We start from the raw sequence: 18,932 nt of genomic DNA on the forward strand, positions 1-18,932 counted from the left end.
ACCGCGATTGCCATGTCGACTTGTCGCGAACTATAGTTGGTATGAATACTAGAGGTATTGAATAAATAATACTTATATTATTAATTTTAGCAATTATTTAGTTAAAAATGTATTACCAACACCTTGTCTTCAATTTATAAAAATGAAATTCAATGTTGAAACAAATTCAGCAATTTTGATAAGAAATAGTTAAGTAATAAAACAATCATATAGTCTAGAATAATCATCTATGGCTTAAGTTGGTTATTAATTTAGGTCTTGCTTATTGCAATCTATGCTTGTATTAGTATGTTTCTCTAAAATAAAGTTTGTTTAACTTAGTTTGCTTTTGAATTCTAAGTAAAAACTTATTTCCTAAACAGTAATTCCAACAGTGCAATAACAAAGATCAATGAGGGAATAAGCAAAACAATATATTGAAAAAATATTTATTCATCATTTTCATCTGGTTCTGGCTCATCGAAATCTCTTATTTTAACATCAGCATCTTCACCGTATTGAATGATATTATCTATGGTCAGCAGTATGTTTTCTATGCTTTCTTCCTCCTTGATGTTGAGTGGGTAGAACCTCACTAAACTGAAGTTCTCTATAACTTCTCCAATGGCTTCAGTCAATTTAGCGTATTTTTCATGCCATTTGGATTTTGCGTTTCTCATATCTGCTAGTAAAATGTGCGGGTCTGGATCGAGGTAACTGAAAAATAAAAATAAAAATAAGAAAATTAAAAACAATCTAGGGAGAGACTGTTGTAAAGTTAGAACAAGCAAGAGATCACACTAATATTATAAAGGCGAAAGTTTGTATGTGTGTGTGTATGTTTGTTACTCCTTCACGTAAAAACTACGGGACGGATTTGGCTGAAATTTGGAATGGAGATAGATAATATCCTGGATTAGCACATAGGCTACTTTTTATCCCGGAAAATCAAAGAGTTCCCACGGAATTTCGAAAAACCTAAATCCACGCGGGCGAAGTCGCGGGCATCGGCTAGTAAGTAATAATACTTCAGTGTTGTAGACACATAATCTTATGGTGATATCTAATGTTTCATTTTTTGTTTTTTATTTCTGTTATTCATTTGGCATTCTTCACTCAAAACGGAATATCCTAAACACAAAATGAATCAAAGGTGACAAATAAAATGAGACATTAACTCAGAATGAACCATTTGATACCACGCTAAATCTTAATAAAGTTGTCATGAAATATGGCTTATATTTAAAGCTTTTTCACACATCCTTCTGTCAATGTGCCCTATGCATTATACACAATTTCTTTAGAGATAGAGATATCTTATAGTATTGCTATTCCTTTCATAATGCTCCTTGCAGAAAAGGATAGCGTCAAATTAATTGACCTATTTGGTGGAGAAGAAAATAATAGTGTTTTGATTGATACTTACTTATCAAGTTGATTTCTTGCCGATTTACTGAGAAGGTCCATTTTAGTTAATATATTGACGTGCGGTAGCTCCAGGTTTACCATCACGCTGAGGGCGGCCATTGTTCCTGAAAAAGTATACAAAATACTAGATGATGTCCGCGACATCGTCCGCGTCGATTTAGGTCTTTAATAGTCCTGTAGGAACTCTTTAATATTTCAGGATATAAAGTAGCCTATGTCCGTCTTCAGGATGTAAGCTTCCTCTACCTTTCATCAAAATCGGTTGGACGGCTGAGCCTTGAAAAGCTAGCAGACAGACAGACACTTGCTTAGTTATAATATTAAGCATGTAAGTATGAAAGCATGCATGTAGCAAATAAATGATTTCATTTGATGGATTTTTAGTCCAATCTGAGTACAAGGCACATGGCCTTATTTTCAGGGATTCAGGTTTCATAAAAAATCCCACGGGGACTTTAATCCACAATCAAAATATCAAAATGGTTAAATTGGACATGCAACAGACAGATACACACTTTCGCATTTCTAATATTAGTATGGAATACTTTCCTATTTTTCAAGAAATTTGGATTTAAAAAAATGTTACGTGTAAAAGATAGTGTACCTGATAGAAACTTAGCTCCATCAACCATGAACTGTGAATCAATCATAAAGACAACACATATCCTGAAGTTCCACTTCTCTAGAGTGTCCACTAGTTTCCTGATGACTGGTAAATGAGTATATAGTTCTATTTGACCGGGACAGTCAAACAGGATGTAGTCATCATCCACATCGCCTAGTTGCTCTTCAAGCCAGTCACAGTTTTCTAATAAAGTTCTGAAATGTAGATTATTTACCACATTACTTTCATTTTGAATCTTCATTTCAGCATGTCTCCAGTATTAACTATTTTAATATAGGTTAAGAATAAATTAACCTGTTACACAGTGCATGCCAGTTCTAAAAAAGTTTAATTCATTTATTAGGGTACCATGCCCTAAGGGTATCAACAGGACTATTGTCAAGCCTCTACTTAGTTTTGTTTTCTATGTTCAGTTATGTGTATGTGTGCTGTCAGCTTAAAGGTAGCTAATGGACAGATATACTATTATTAAAAACTACTACAAAGATATACTATACTATTATTTTGAACTAGCTGATACCCGCGACTTTGTTCGCGTGGATGTAGGTTTTTTAAATTCCCGTGGGAACTCTTTGATTTTCCCGGATAAAAAGTAGCCTATGTGCTAATCTAGGGTATAATATATCTCTATTCTAAATTTCAGCGCAATCCGTCCAGTAGTTATTGCGTGAAGGAGTAACAAACATACACACACACACATACAAACTTTCGCCTTTATAATATTAGTGTGAAGATTTGTTTTTAATCTGAAACTACTACTACTTTGAAACTACTGAACCTATTTTAATAATCCTTTTCGATTGATGTCAGGGTGTGAAGGCAGGACAAACAAACAAACACAATTTCACATTTATAATTAATATTAGTATGATTAAATTTCACTGAGTGAAGCCAGACAGGTCAGCTAGTTAGGTAAATAGATAAAAATTACTCTAAGCAAAAGACAAGTCCTCCATTTGGCCCAAACTGGAGTTCTTCATCTTCCATGGCATCATCCAAGTGAATTAGCTCTCTGATGTCTACAAGGGGCTCATAATCAAAATGCTCTGCTGCTGGATCCAGGTTCACCACTTCTATTATACGTTTTGTATCTGTGGCTTGCTTTACTATTGTTGAGCAGTATGTGGACTGAAAAAAAATAGGATTATAAGGAAAAATTTAACTAAACAGTTTCTTGGATTTTTACCTACTTATTAAGAAAATAATTGGTATGATTTGTGGACTGAAGAAGAAATATGACAAAGATCTAACTTAAAGCGAAAAATGATCCCTGCTCTCCTGCTAATCTAATAAATGCACAATAATTGTTGTGTTTGCCTGTCAGGACAAACCATCCTTCAGTATGTTGCAGTGGATTGACATGATTTTTTTATAAAGCCTTGGGGAGAGTGACTAAGGGCTAACATAAATAATCAGGTTCACGGTACCGATAGGTCGTTACGAGTCACTAATAGATGAAGGTAAAATAACCTCATATTATCTTATGAGCTCTTAGTTCTTACATAAAGAGACAGGTAACAGGTACAAGATAACGTAAGTACTGAGCGGTACCTACCGACCTGCACCAACCTTTCCGTACAGGAAACCTGTTTCTTTATGTAAGCACCTAGGTTAAATTTGGCCCAGGAAATCAGTTTCCACGGGATTTTAAAAAACCTATCCATGAGACCGTGCAGTCATGGGCATCATTTAGTCAAAACTTAATGATTTCTTACCTTCCCACTCCCGGCTGGGCCGACAACTAGTTGAGCGTATCTCATTTTTAAATAAAGAGAATACGAATTACTAAAGAATCTTGTAAGGAAAATAACGTGTTTAGGTTAGGATTGTTTATGTTGTTTCACATTACACAAACAAAAGAGGTTAATAAAGTTTAACTGATTTGCATAATCTCGGTGAAAATTTTAAATTTTACAATACACATAATTTACAATACACATAATTTTACAATACACATAATATACAGTGGGTCAAATTTTTAGAAATTTTAGTTTATGTAAATGTTTAAAGAGTTTTAGGTTATGTTGCGCCACAATCGATTTGTTTTTAGACTAAATGTCACTGTCATTGCCAATGTCAAATTTTTAGACCATAGACTGAGTAATTATAGACCTAAATTTCAAGTTCTAGTCTCTTTGAATTTAGGCCCACACACACGACCTGACTTGATCTGACACGCCGAAATAGTAATTTGAAATTCAGTTACTGACGTAAGGCCTTTTATCAGTACTTCCTATGGAAGCACGTACGAAGTAGGTACTTTCTAGTTCCATGGTAATTAATTCTACCTACTTCCATGGCTCCTGGATACATTACTGGCCTTCGAATTTGTTTTTAAAATAAAAGAATATAGTTATAATTTTTCATAATCAGAATAATAGTTATTTCAAATTGTCGGAAAATATAAAAAAAAATTATTATCAACTAAAAGTCAATATAAATATAAAAGTAGAAAATAAATAAAAAATGCCAGCCATTGGAATAGATTTGGGAACAACTTATTCCTGCGTAGGTGTGTGGCAACATGGGAATGTGGACATTATTGCAAATGATCAGGGAAACCGAACAACACCATCATACGTAGCATTTACAGAAACAGAGCGCCTCATAGGCGACGCTGCCAAAAACCAGGTCGCCCTTAACCCAAGCAACACTATATTTGACGCCAAGCGCTTAATAGGGAGAAAGTTTGATGACCCTAAAATACAGCAAGACCTCAAACATTGGCCTTTCAAAGTTATAAATGACAGCGGTAAGCCGAAAATTCAAGTTACATACAAAGGCCAAACCAAACGTTTTGCCCCTGAGGAGATAAGTAGCATGGTTTTGACCAAAATGAAAGAGATAGCTGAAACATATTTAGGAACTTCTATAAAAAATGCTGTTATTACAGTCCCTGCATATTTTAATGATTCGCAGCGGCAGGCTACTAAAGATGCTGGTGCCATCGCAGGTTTAAATGTTCTTCGGATTATTAACGAACCAACTGCTGCTGCGTTGGCGTACGGATTGGACAAGAATTTAAAAGGAGAAAGGAATGTACTAATTTTTGATTTAGGGGGAGGTACGTTTGATGTTTCGATTCTCACAATTGATGAGGGTTCATTATTTGAAGTCAAAGCGACTGCGGGAGATACACATCTTGGTGGAGAAGATTTTGATAGTCGCCTTGTAAACTTTCTTGCTAACGAATTTAAGAGAAAGCATAAAAAAGATCTGTGTAACAATCCTAAATCTTTACGACGTCTCAGAACAGCAGCGGAAAGAGCTAAGAGGACGCTGTCCTCTAGTACTGAAGCTAACATAGAAATTGATGCCTTATATGAGGGTATAGATTTCTTCTCAAGAATATCTAGAGCACGTTTTGAAGAGCTTAATGGAGATCTCTTCTCTTCAACATTAGACCCGGTAGAGAAGGCTCTGAAAGATGCTAAGCTCGATAAAAGTTCTATACATGATATCGTTTTAGTCGGAGGTTCTACTCGTATACCTAAAATACAAAGTTTGCTGCAAAACTATTTCAACGGCAAGAAGCTTAATTTGTCTATCAATCCTGACGAAGCTGTCGCTTATGGAGCAGCAATACAAGCTGCTATATTGAGCGGAGACCGTCATTCCAAAATTCAAGACGTCTTACTTGTCGATGTCACTCCTTTGTCACTAGGAATAGAAACGGCTGGAGGGGTTATGACAAATATAATAGAACGTAACGCAAAGATTCCTTGTAAACATTCTCAAACTTTTACAACATACTCTGATAACCAACCAGCTGTTACGATTCAAGTCTACGAAGGTGAAAGGGCCATGACCAAGGACAATAATTTGCTGGGAAATTTCAATTTAACTGGCATTCCGCCGGCACCACGTGGTATCCCTCAGATCGACGTAACCTTTGATTTGGACGCCAATGGAATACTTAATGTATCAGCTAAAGAAAACAGTACTGGTAAAAGTAAGAACATTGTAATTAAGAATGATAAAGGACGCCTCTCGCAAGCTGATATAGACAAGATGATTTCGGATGCTGATAAATACAAGGATGAAGATAATAGACAAAGAGATCGCGTTGCAGCTCGTAATAAACTGGAAACTTATATTTTCGGTGTGAAGCAAGCCGTCGATGAAGCTGGTGGTAAGGTTGGTGATTCTGAGAGTTCTACAGCGCGTCGGTTATGTAATGAAGCTTTGAGTTGGCTTGAAAAGAATTCTTTGGCAGAGCAAGTCGAGTATGAGGATAAATTAAAGGAGTTGTCGGCAGTTTGTGCTCCTATCATGAAAAAGCTACATGGCATAGGTTCGAAAACTGGTAAAGGCAGCGACGGACCAGTTATCGAGGAAGTTGATTGACAGTGCCTAACTTTTATATTATTGCTTTTGTTTTAATACTATGTTACTATTATTACGACGATGAGTAGGTACTATTATTGTTTTTGTTTTAATAAAGAAAATACTTACACATACCTACTTGCGTCCATATTTTTCTCACTCTGCTTCTTTCACGTATCTAGAAGTCAGGATAGCAAGACCAGATTTTTACCTTTTAGAACTATTACACACTGTCGACTAGTCGGCCGGACCCAGATGACTAGTCGACAGTACGTAATGGCTCTTAATAGGTACATACCTATTATGAAGTGCTCAGGTAGCAAAAGTTACGAGACGTAGGTATCATGGATAAGTTTTTTAATGAAACAAACATTGATTAGCAATTTTTTTTTATTTTAATTTAATAACTTTAGAAATTGTTCGGAAAGAAGACAATGTTTTCAGCGTCATTATCATTAATATTATGATATGAACAATAATAATTACCGCTATAACTTTATCCCTATGTCATAATGTAATAGAGATAACGTAGTACATAATAGTCTATTCGCTACATTACTTATGTACAGTTAATTGCTACCTCAATACCAACAGAACAATTAAAGTTAAGACGCCAAATTACAATTTTGGTCACTGCGAATATTTCATATAATGCATCATGCCTGAAATTGTATAGATTTCAGGCTTGTTTGTTAATTTTTCGGTTTAAAACTACCTATTAACAAAAAAAAATGTTATATATATTAAGTAAGCAGAAATCAGTTCTGTAGACGTAGATTAAAATCATAAATACGCTCATAGCTATAGTACTAGTAGCCTGTAAGATGAGATATTTTTATAGAAGTTGAAAGTTGTTATGGTGGTGGTTTTTGGTAGGGGATTTGAATCATGGCGAAAAAGTGATAGCTGTATGCACTGAGGAATGATCGGAGATCACAGAAAGTCTATAAGTTTCAGATAGGAACGCGCCGTCCACGGAAGGGCGTCTTCAGATCCCCAAAAAGGACAAAAAACTTGATGTTATGGTTTATGACTATGGTATGCGCTATGGTCTTATTAGTGGGAGGTCCCGGGTACGATTCCCGGCTGGGGTTTGGAATTTTAATTTAAAGTTTCTGAATTTCTGGTCTGGTCTGGCGAGAGGCTTCGGCCATGGCTAGTTACCACCCTACCGGCAAAGCCGTGCCGCTGAGCGATTTAGCGCTTCGGTACGATGCCGTGTAGAAACCAAAGGGGTATGGGTTTAATGAAAACTGCCATACTCCTTCTAGGTTAGCCCGTTTCTATCTCAGACTGCATCATCACTTAGTTACCACCAGGTGAGATTGCAGTCAAGGGCTAACTTGTGTCTGAATTAAAAAAAAAGATTGGTGGTTAAAGAAAAATTGGCCAACAAATTGTGGGCTTTCACTAAGTCTGACTGGCGACTTCGCAAACTAAGATTTCGACAATTCTTAACACGATAAAAGGTTACCCCTTGATTAAGTGAATGATCTCTCGCTCGTTTGTTTCTATTTGATACCTATCTTGCGAACATACTATAAAGAAAATTAACCAGCAAGGTAATAATAAATTTAGTATTTATGTTGAAATTGTCAGTTTTGCTAAAAGGCTCCACATTATCCTAATATATTTATATTAGGTACCAACTTATGTACCTACTATCAGGATTACCTAAACTTAGTATTGGAGTCGACAGATTTAGCGGAAACTCATACTTTGTTCGTCAGATTTGCATTCAAATGCTATCACGTAGCCTGTATGTTTCAACTTTCAACGCCAAACCGATGTAGAAAAGATGTAGATAATGAAAATTATTATTTGCGTAAATCATCAAGTTTTTTTGTCCTTTTTGGGAATCTGAAACCGCCCTTCCGTGCACGGGGGCTTTAATCTGTAACTTTAAAAAAGATTTTCAGTGATCTCTCATCAATCCTCGGTTGATGGGGGTCACGGGGTAATTTTTTTCTTTTCGATTATGACGTGGTTCAAATTGTGTCTGGGCTGCCTTTACCTTCTGTGTTACTCATCAATCTACAGAGGTTGATGGGAGTCATGGAGATTTTTTTGCCCTGATTATGACATGGTTCAAATCATCTCTGAACTGCCTTATCTTCTGTGTTACCTGATTAAAGTAACCTAGACCAGTCAGCTAGTGGGTTTACGATATATTTTTTTTGGCATTGCCATAACATTCTGTACCTAGAAGGTATGAAGTTGCAATTTTTATTAAGGACCAATCCCCGCGACTACGTCCGCGTGGATTTGGTTATTCAAAATCCTCGTAAAAATCTTGGATTATCCGGGATATAAGTACCTAGGTCTTTAACTATCCATCAAACAATCACGTCGAACCGTTGCTCCGTTGCGAAATTATTGAAGGACAAACCAAACATACCAACAGACATACACACTCGCATTTATAATATGAGTAGTGGTAGTTTAACTGGTTTTCTTTCGAAAAACAGGTATGTACGGTTTCGAAATACTTTGTTTATTTTGCTTCGCTACCATACTAGCAACAAGGTAAGTATCGTAATTCATATAGGTAGGTACTTAATGCATTGCTTGAAGGCATGGCTCAAACACTCACATGAGTCGAACCCGTGTTTTCTCAAGTTCTCTTTCTATACAAGCTTGGCACGTCACCAAAAAAAAAATTAAGTAAACACCTACCGTGTTTTAAATGTAAATGGAAGTTTTGAACATTGCATAAAGCATACATGTGTATTAATAGATTTTCTTTCCTATAAGTAGGTATGTAGTAGTTACCTAGGTACTTCTAATAAATTAAATGGAAGTAATATTTTGAGGTGTAAATATGAAAATGCTTCACAAAATATTCTCGGTACCTATTCATATAATAACAATATTATAAATCCATATAAATATTCTTTATAAAGCAAAGCTATTTGGTTGACGAAAATGAATATTAGGTAGGTAAACGCAACATTTCGAAGACAATATTACCTCTTCAATAAAAACATAATTATATCTGATCAAAAATTTAAAATAATGTCATAACTGTTAAACAGCCTAAAAGGTCTCATTATATTGACTATTATCGCTAAATCTTATTTATTTAATTACTTACCTATTATTTTATATAATTTTTATATAACATCGATATGTATGGAGTTTGGTATTACTAAGAACTGAATAATCGTTGAAAATTCATTTTAATGTAGGTATCTATATTGAAATTTGTCAAAAAGACGGTTCATTTAATTTCCAAATTTAGGGCCTAAAGTTATATTATTTGAGATGATAGGTATATTATTTCAATCGACACACTTTACAATGTTTATAATTTTGATTATTCATGACTTTTCACGTATTGTAATTACTTTCGGGTTTCTATTTTCCTACTTACCTATCTTACTATCTAAATGTGGCCTTCCTTATTTACAAGAAATTATATAAGTAAATATTTACATTGTGATGCAAGGAGTTCGGTTCCTTTAATATACATTTTTTTATCTCCTAATAAACAAGGAAACAAAGGTGCAAACATAAAATAAAACAACAAAAAGCGAAAATAGATTAAAAGCAAATTTATTGCTAAAATAAAATAAAACTATAACCAAAAGCAATACATCATTTTTGCTTAACTGTAGTGTACTTTATTTCTGTCTAGATTTGTACGTTCTCTAAATAATAAAAATATATCAATAGTACAACTCTGATATAATTCTACGGACAGGGCAAGAAAAAGAATAGGTAGATATAGGTTGATAAAAACTGGCAAATAATACAAAATGAAACGTAGGCGTACCGCATCATAATAATAATACATATAGAAATAAAACGTAAAATTATTAAAAATAAAAACTCATAATTTAAATGTAACTCAAGTAAACCAATCTATAATATTTAAAACCTTACCGGTTCATATAAACATAATAATACTTTTCAACTGGGGTTCGTATAGACTATTATAGACCATAGCTTAAATTTACATCTGATTGCACTTTAAAATTTTTAACAATTAAATGAACCTTTACTACCCCTAATTATCGACAACGATAAACTTTATCTTACAGAATACAACGTACCGCTAGCCTACGTACATATATACAGGACCGTGGCTCACGAGCTACTTCGATACATATTTGGTATATTTATTTACAATAATCGAATAAAACATAAGTAAGCCATAACTTAAAATTACTCAGATATACCTTTCGAGGTACTCTCGTGTATAAAAATTAAAGCAAAATGCAACTTTTGTATCGTAAGTTTTACAATTTATCCGTCGGCGTCGCGGCAGCAGCGAACAAGCTCCGCACGCGAGCCGAACGCTATGTACAGAGTCTTTGGCCTTACAATCGAATCATTACAGAACACATCTAACTATTCGATATATTTGCACTCAACCTCGCCCACCGGGCGGCCGGACGCGTTCTCCATTCGATGGATCGCAAACCTATCTAAAATAAATAACCGTCCAATGCGACATTAACTAACACTCGGACCCGTTTTAACCGCTAACACTCCTATGAGAGTTCATTTCGTATTCACTACAGTCTAGTACTCCCACCGGTCGTCGTCCGCCTCAGTCTTTATCTTGTCCTCCGGGAGGACGTCGGGGGAGAGCGCGGCGCGCGGCGGCAGCGGCGGCAGGGCGTCGGGCGAGGCGCGCGAGGCCGGCGAGTGCGGCGAGGCGGGCGAGGGCTCGCGCGGCGCGGGCGAGGGCTCCACGCGCACCGTCTGCTCCGCCTCGCGCCGGAAGTCGTCGCTGCGCATCACGCACACGCCGTTGATGATCACCTCGTCGGGGTTGCGCGGCTTCTCGTCCTGCCAGTCGGGGTTCACCCACTGCGGCGCCGCGGGCTTCCGTCTACTCGAGCGCCCCGCGGGCGTCGATGCCGTCTTCGGCTCAGTCTTGGATTCGTCGTCGAGCGAGTCCTCCGAGCCGAGGTTGCTCTCGACGTCGTCGTCCTCGAAGTCATCGCCGTCGGGCTCTCGCTTCAGCGGCATCGACAGGTCGAGGCCGCCGGTCGGGTTCTTCACCCGCTCGTCGGGAGGAAGAAGACCCCGGCCTATTAGGGCGGCGAAATTGGAGTTCGCCGCGAAGTAGGGGGGGTAAGGTAACGGAACTCCGGCGAGTCCCATTCTCTCTTTCTGGAGCTCGAGGAGCCTCTGGTTCAGTAGAAGTCGGAACTGCACGGGATCGAATGGAGCCGACGATTGCTCGCGCGCGGGAGGTTCGGCCGGCAGACCGTGTGGTGCCTGCTGTTTTAGCCGCATTCTATGATTGTGAAACCAATTCGTTATAGTTCTGGTAGAGAGACCCAATTCTGCCGCAAGGAACTCAATCGTCGGCATATTCGGGTAAGGATCGAGGGCGAACGCCAGCCTCAGCGCTTCTTTCTGCTCCTCGGAGAACAACACTCGTTGTTTTTTGGCAGAGGGGACGCCGGACGTGGGTCCCGGAGAGCTCGAGTGGTAGAACTCCGACGTGTCGTTCGACGACGTATCCGAGGAGTTGTCCTGGCCGGGGCCGCTCGATCTCCGTCTCTTGTTAGCTTCTCGCCTCTCGTTCTTTAACGCTTGTAGACGGTCGATGTTGTGAGCGTCGCTGAGCCACAGCTGCATTCTAATGAACGGTTCTCGGCCTTTGATACTGAGCATGTGCCACGGTTTGGGCTTCGATAAGAGTTCACTGACCGACCCCTGCGACAAGCCCAGTACGGCTTCACCGAAAATTTTTTGGCCGATGTTGTTCGCCAGTAACGCCTCCTTTATTTTAGTGGTGATCGTCTGCGTGTCGAGGTCCTGCGTCAGAGCCGCCATCTCGTAGACGCTGGGTGACATGTGCTGGTGCAGGCCGCGCATGGCCACCGGCTGGTGGTGCGGCGGCGGCGGCGGCGGCTTCCGCTCCTTGGTGTTGTCGTGGTGCTGCGGCGGCAGCGTGACGGCGTGGTGCGGCGGGAAGCCGGGCGGCGTCAGCAGCAGCGGCGGCGGCTGCCCCAGGTGGGCGAGGTGCGCGGGCCCGAGCAGCTGCTCCTGCTGCATCTTACTCAGCAACGATGTCGCATCTGAGATCATTTTTTGTGTCGGTGGCATCGGCTTTGTCATGTTTGGCGGACATGCTGCAAAGAGGAAAGGATAATAATTTGAAACGTTTATTTTAAAATAAAATATAATATTATAGGTTACGATTCAATTTAATCTATAAAGTTTACTTATATTTAAATTTACAAATAAATATGAATGCTAAAATGCCATTTAAAACTTAAAAAAATCATAGGTCTCTTTTAGACAGGTACAGGTCACATTTTTTATCTCTGCCATAATCGATTGTAGATAGAAGGGGTTCTGTTTACTTGTAGATACTTTAGATATTCATACATATATCATATGATATTATATTATATTATATATATATATTATATTATAGAAAACTTGTCAATTTATAAAACAACTTACGAGGTGCTCCGCTGTAGTTTCCTGTCCTCATTAGTTTTTCGGGCGCGATTTTGTACTGCGATGCGACCAGTTTGTGAACGGCGTTGTCATCCTCCAGGAACATCTTCATCCTGATGAAAGGCTCCCTTCCCTTTTGCGTGAGCATATGCCACGGTTTCGGCCGGGCAAGTAAATCGCTCACGGAACCTTGTGACAACCCGAGAACGGATTCACCGAACAATCTTTGGCTGATCGAGTATTGGCTTAAAGCTTCCTTCACCCTCTTGACAATATCTTCTGTGTTTAAATTATTAAAGAGATCGAACTGTTGCTGCGTGATCGGCGGCAGGACCGCTTTCATTGACCGCTGCGGAGGCGCGTGGTGCGGTGGATTCGGTGGTTGTGAAATTAAACTATTCGTTATTGAAGCCATTCGTTGCAAGGGACTCGCCGCGGCTGAACTACTGAAGTCATCGTTCGGCGTTATCGCGGGGGGAAGAATTGCGTTACCGAGCGGGCTGGACGCTGACGATCCGGTCGACTGCTGCCCTGGTTCCAGTTTCGGTCTAACTAAGGAGAAAGCGCTACCCGCGTGCCTTATAGCTTCCTCGGCGTCCATAGATCTATCCTTATCACTATCAGTCATTCCATTAATTTTGGTATTCTTGTCTTTAGGAAGGGAGAGGTCCTGGACCGCTCCGGACCCGTTTATGTGTTGATTTTGCGCTTGCATTGCTTGTTGCTGGAGCGCAAGAAGATTAGGGAATGGTGGCATTCCTGGCAAGTTATGGAGGTTTGGAATGTTGCCACCGGGTTGTATTTTGGCAAGTTCCCGATGATAAGCTTCTAGCGCCATGCGGATGTCTTCGGGCGGTCTCTCCATGTGTGGGGGCATGCCGCCGCTGAAAAAAGGAGGAAACACGCTACATGTTAGTTTTAGACTTGCTGTTCTCGTTTAAATTGTCGCAAATAATAATTGGTTATCTGATTTTTGGCTATATAATTAAGACATTAAATCTATTCGCAATTCTCCAAATAGATACGTACCCAGGAAAACCGTCGCGACTGTGCCTCATATCATCGACTCTCCTGGTCATAATTTTGGCCAGTTCCTCTTGATATATGCGCACCACTTTCTCTTGAGGAATGTCATCGTTTTCATATTTTTTCAATCTTCTATTTTGACTTGAATCCTGCAAATTATATTTTTTAATAAATTTTTGATACCTAGAATTTTGTACAACTTATCAACATAAAAGTAGGATAAATGCATCATGCTTTAGTAATATATAGTTTCAATGTTTGCAAGTTAGAATAGCACTAATTTAACACCCAAAACTGTCAGAGATCGCCATCCTACTATCCAATTAATGTTTTATTGTGTTGAGGTTGGACGCTCTTCGGCCTTTTTGATTTAATCGCTTGGGCGATCGCTTTCTTTTCAGCAGCTGAATGTATGTTTTTAGCAGATAGGCCTTAGAGAAGCTTGAACTATGGCTGAAGTAATGGCTAGACGCTCAGGCGATAGTAGCCAAAGTGCACGCAGCCGAGGGAGAATTCATGGATTGTAAGAATACTAACCTTATTGGAGAAAGGCGAAGGACACTGTGTTCGCGGTGAACTGGAGTCTCCGTTGCTTCTAGAGTCATCGTTGTTGGGCTGGCCAGTGGGGGTTTTCATTATGTGGGAGGCCTCGAGCATATGCGCAAGCCGTTCGTCACCCTCGCCCTCCGGTCTTCCAAAGCCAGTTCCACCATCCTTCGTTCCAACTGGAATAGATACAGAAATATCTTTAGCGATTGGGAGTTTGATCCTTTTAATATAATACCTACTGTACCGTTGATTCATAAAAATTCACTGGTGTAAGTAAATCTCGTAATGTTACAATTGAAATTGTTTGAGTTGACATGACTGTTAGAAAATATTTGGCTAAGTAGGTGGGTATATGTATAAAGTAAGTAATCGAAACAAGCGTATGAGAAATATCACGAAGTTGCAAAATCACAAGTCATCGTTAGTTTCCTAGCTCTTTGTTATTATAGTAGGTAGGTACCTACATTCGGTAGGCATGTTTTAACTTCATCATCACGCACAATTTTAATTGCGGTTAAATTGTGTCGCACACAAGCGCTTGCCAAGTAATAAATAAAGGAGTTATATTTGGTACAATTGAAATTAGGTAGGTCATTAAAACTGAAGTGCAACGGATGGCACATTAAACGTTATCGTTGAATGGGGCCGGCCACTCGTCGCCTAAGCCAGTAATCCTAAAATGGCGCCTGCGCATCCATAAACAACTGAAGATTCGCGCGAAAACCGCCCGCCATATTGTGGTCATTCATCCTGTCACCATATTGTCTCCGGTTTACAATGAAACACTATTTAGATGTTGATTTATGCTCGCATTCGACTAATTAAGACGTGCAATTAATTTTTAACTGCAATAACTATTACAATACATGTAGGTATGGGACTGAACTTTCATTAAAATATTTTCATTGTTGCTACATCTAAACATCGTTATCAATAACAAATACAACTTACGGTTAAAATTAGTACATTTTTATTCATGCAGTTTTCTTTAAACTTAATAAAAGTCAAAACTTAGATCGAGGTGAAAGTATGCGTGGCTTTCGTGAAACGCTACGCAAATTATGCGCCTGATTCCTCGTGTAATAGACCATTGAAAGTCAAATGATTGAAGCTTATTACGGACGGCTAACTACGCCAGTCGACACCGACGACGGTTCGTGAGAATGCCGGTAATGGTGGAAACACCGAGCCCGTAATTTCTTTTCGCTTTTTTTCTAAAACAAGCTTTGACACACGACATCTGTCGGCATACTTTGCCAGTGTTTTGGTAGTGTTATTTACGCTGCGGTGTGTTAACGACTCCAAGAAGAGGGCCTTTCAAGATGTATCGTATTAATTTTCAGATCACAAAGACTTAATTGCATTCTTAAATTTTATTTTAAAACCGACAATATGTTCCACGATTCGTCGGGGTAATTTTGTTTATTTTAGATACGGCGATGCAAGGGAAAATGCTTCTTGATTAATTGGCTGTAAACGGCACAATGCGATGCAATGTTTTGTGTTTTTGAGAACAGATTGTTTTTATTGGGATGTAAAAAGGCTCTTCATTTATCGAAATGTAACACACAGTCAATTTGGTTCCACTGGTAACACTTCATTCCTACCTGAAGAAAGAAAAAGTCATTTCAACATTCATTGTTTCCGCTAAAACCCGTACTTAGTCGCATTATTTTTCATTTTTCTTAACATTCGGTTTTGCTAAATGTATTAACAAAGTACTACATACATCACTACACAGTTTACCTGGTAGAAACACAGATGACCCATTTACATACAAAATTAGAATGTCCTTGACTGTAATAAAATAAACATGTTTTATTATTCATTACATTTCAAGAAGTTACATTAGGTACTTAATAATAGTACCTACCTAGCTACAATTTCATTTAAATATTTGGTTACATTATTTTATCATTTACTGAGTAATATTACATAGTAGGTATATAATTATTATTTTATCATCATTGTACGGGGTGATGGTGGTGTCCTTATAGACGTCAAGTTTGCCAATCGTACTAGGGGCTAGATAGCGCCGTGTTCTCTGCCAGAGTAGGAAAAAATTCAAAGAAAGTGAACACTAATCCATACTTAATATTATGTAAAATACTGTGTCTGTCTGTCTGTCTGCTACCTTTTCACGGCCCAACAGTTTAACCGCTTTTGACGAAATTTGGTACAGGGTTAGCTTATATCCCGGGGACGGCCATAGGCTTTATACTTTTTATCCCGGAAAATCAAAGTGTTCCCACGGGATTCCTAAAGACCCATCCGCTTAACCGATTTGTATGAAATTACATACATGTACCGAGGTAGCTTGCGTCTGTGTAATTGACATAGGCAACTTTTTATCCCGGAGAATCAAGCAGTTCCCACGGGATCTTTAAAAACCTAAATTCACGCGGACGAAGTCGCGGGCATCCTCTAGTAAATATATAATTCCAATTATAATTTGGGAAGCTACAATCAGATACTGTGGTCTTAGGGCAACTGGCGGGTCGCGCTACACCTCACACGACGTAGCCTCAAAATGCTGACTCGTCAGTGCCCGCTAACAATCATTATCATCGTCGTCAACTGATAAACGTCCACAGCTGGACATAGGTTCCTTGTAGGGACCTCCACACGCCACGGTCTTGCGCCTTTAATCTAGCGGCTCCATGCGACTCGTTTGATGTGGTCAGTAGTGTATAATTTTACTTAAATCAAACGTATTAACAAGTATAAATTAAAAATTTATAACACCCCCAACAGTGAAGGTTACAGTAACTAGAAAAGAGCTGAACTTTCAAACGGCTGAACCAATTTTCTTGGATTATAGCTAAGAACACTCTCGATCAAGCCACCTTTCAAAAAAAAAAACTAAATTAAAATCGGTTCATTCGTTTAGGCGCTACGATGCCACAGACAGATACACAGATACACACGTCAAACTTATAACACCCCTCTTTTTGGGTCGGGGGTTAAAAAGTAGTGTTTCATCCAATTCATTCTTAGTTACATTTATTTATAACTGCTTTGTCCTTGACTCTACAAGAGTTAAAACACAAAAAAATCACAGATTTCGTTGGGATGATAATAATACCTACTTATTTCAACATTCAGGAGATCATAGTACAATTCTATAGAAATAATAACTTTCACGTGCTATATAAATGGGTGCAGCTGTTATTTTATTCGTAACTCTGTGCGGATTTTCCTTACAACGTTTGACGCAACCTTTGTACATATTGTAATCGCAATACTGTACTCATTTTTTCTCACGTGCCACTTCGATTCGTTAAGTATGCAAGCGACATAATCATGTCCTTCTATAGACTTTAAATTTTTATATATTTTGCTTTTTTTGTGAAATCACCATTCACAGAGTTAACGACTTATGACTAAGAACGTGATACAAATATATTTACTGAGATGGCGAGCACGTCGTCAAGATTATCATCTACATGACCATAATGTTCACGGTTTTCAACTCATAACTGTTTGACAATAACCCTATATACGTGGTCTGGATTTATAATTGCCTAGTTTATTCCTTAATGACCGCTTAATTGGGCATTCAATTTTTGTACTTCGAATACTTTTAGGAAATTAAATGTCTCAAGTGTCGTTACTGCTATGGAGATCAGAGATTGGGTCATGTTGCGTCAATATTTAATTGTAACTACCACGTATTATGTCTTTTAACCCCCGACCCAAAAAGAGGGGTGTTATAAGTTTGACGTGTGTATCTGTGTATCTGTGTATCTGTCTGTGGCATCGTAGCGCCTAAACGAGTGAACCGATTTTAATTTAGTTTTTTTTGTTTGAAAGATGGCTTGATCGAGAGTGTTCTTAGCTATAATCCAAGAAAATCGGTTCAGCCGTTTGAAAGTTATCAGCTCTTTTCTAGTTACCTTCACTTGTCGGGGGTGTTATAAATTTTTAATTTACACTTGTTATTATGTCTTAAATCTGAAGTTGAGCGTTCTCTACCAACTGCCACCTTTAAATGTATAAACGCTACGCAATTCGCAAGTGTCCGGAGTAATATCATATAATAAGAAATTTAATTTTTTGGATCTAGAAGAAATTTTGTCGTTTCTTTTTCAAAAGTCATTTCAGCAACGTCCCTAAAAATATAGTTAAATATCATAACAGTTATTACACACTTTGGTAATAAAAGTATGTGGTTCTCGTAACTTCTTGTTCGACTACTTTCTTTTTAAATAACAATTTGTCTATATTACCCTATTGTCACAGAATCACGCACGTTATGAGCACTTTGCAATGGAAAATTTCGACACAAATGGGCTCTAAAATTACAAGGCTCAATGTTATTCGCATTTGCCGAGTTTTGTGTGTGATTTGTATATTTATTTTATAGCTAGCGGTTTGTTTCTTTGACTAACTATTGTTGCAATGTCTCTATTTACCTACAAGTACCTACCTAGATATGTCCCATTTTTAAATATTATTTACGTGAACGCAAGTCGCAACTAGCTGTACTAAGAATTTATTCGGTACTTATTCTTAATTTCTTACGTTTATTCAGGTGTAATACCTTTAAAAGTCCTGGATGCCATCATCC

At 38.4% G+C, this 18,932-nt stretch overlaps 3 protein-coding genes across 11 annotated transcripts in view; 1 reads left to right on the forward strand and 2 right to left on the reverse strand.

Moving 5' to 3' along the window:
- Positions 1 to 414: 414 nt before the first annotated feature.
- On the reverse strand, positions 415 to 4,085 carry LOC123871257 (GPN-loop GTPase 3). Its single transcript, XM_045914952.1, has 5 exons — positions 3,748 to 4,085; positions 2,964 to 3,160; positions 2,012 to 2,226; positions 1,406 to 1,511; positions 415 to 696 (listed from the first exon to the last, which is right to left on the reverse strand). The coding sequence occupies exons 1-5, from the start codon at positions 3,790 to 3,792 to the stop codon at positions 429 to 431; spliced, it is 831 nt and encodes a 276-aa protein (XP_045770908.1). The 5' UTR covers positions 3,793 to 4,085; the 3' UTR covers positions 415 to 428.
- A 229-nt stretch (positions 4,086 to 4,314) lies between these two features.
- LOC123871256 (heat shock protein 68-like) lies at positions 4,315 to 6,492 on the forward strand. Its single transcript, XM_045914951.1, has 2 exons — positions 4,315 to 4,690; positions 4,742 to 6,492. Exons 1-2 carry the CDS (start codon positions 4,499 to 4,501, stop codon positions 6,377 to 6,379), a joined length of 1,830 nt encoding a protein of 609 aa, XP_045770907.1. The 5' UTR covers positions 4,315 to 4,498; the 3' UTR covers positions 6,380 to 6,492.
- A 3,405-nt stretch (positions 6,493 to 9,897) lies between these two features.
- LOC123870723 (homeobox protein cut) overlaps positions 9,898 to 18,932 on the reverse strand; it is a 210,189-nt gene continuing 201,154 nt past the window's right edge. For 6 of the 9 annotated variants that reach the window (XM_045914110.1, XM_045914104.1, XM_045914109.1 and 3 more), the window contains 4 exons: positions 14,351 to 14,538; positions 13,817 to 13,962; positions 12,791 to 13,692; positions 9,898 to 12,453 (listed from right to left, as the gene is read on the reverse strand). In XM_045914110.1, the coding sequence (XP_045770066.1) occupies positions 10,886 to 12,453; positions 12,791 to 13,692; positions 13,817 to 13,962; positions 14,351 to 14,538 (2,804 nt within the window). In that variant the 3' untranslated portion in view covers positions 9,898 to 10,885. Of the gene's footprint in view, positions 12,454 to 12,790; positions 13,693 to 13,816; positions 13,963 to 14,350; positions 14,547 to 18,932 lie in introns of all 9 variants that reach the window. The other 3 variants (XM_045914106.1, XM_045914103.1, XM_045914108.1) reach the window with 2 other exon arrangements.

This window comes from Maniola jurtina, chromosome 13, assembly GCF_905333055.1.
Source record: "Maniola jurtina chromosome 13, ilManJurt1.1, whole genome shotgun sequence".
Taxonomy (NCBI): domain Eukaryota; kingdom Metazoa; phylum Arthropoda; class Insecta; order Lepidoptera; family Nymphalidae; genus Maniola; species Maniola jurtina.

What these genes read in the sequence shown, in the direction of transcription:
- LOC123871256 (XM_045914951.1), top strand. Translation starts at nt 4,499, where the DNA reads ATGCCAGCCATTGGAATAGATTTGGGAACAACTTATTCCTGCGTAGGT. An exon ending in TTAACCCAAGCAACACTATA is followed by an intron (nt 4,691 to 4,741) that starts TTTGACGCCAAG and finishes CCTAAAATACAG; the next exon opens with CAAGACCTCAAACATTGGCC.
- LOC123871257 (XM_045914952.1), bottom strand. Translation starts at nt 3,792, where the DNA reads ATGAGATACGCTCAACTAGTTGTCGGCCCAGCCGGGAGTGGGAAG. An exon ending in GCCCAGCCGGGAGTGGGAAG is followed by an intron (nt 3,161 to 3,747) that starts GTAAGAAATCAT and finishes ATTTTTTTTCAG; the next exon opens with TCCACATACTGCTCAACAAT. An exon ending in GGACTTGTCTTTTGCTTAGA is followed by an intron (nt 2,227 to 2,963) that starts GTAATTTTTATC and finishes TCTACATTTCAG; the next exon opens with AACTTTATTAGAAAACTGTG.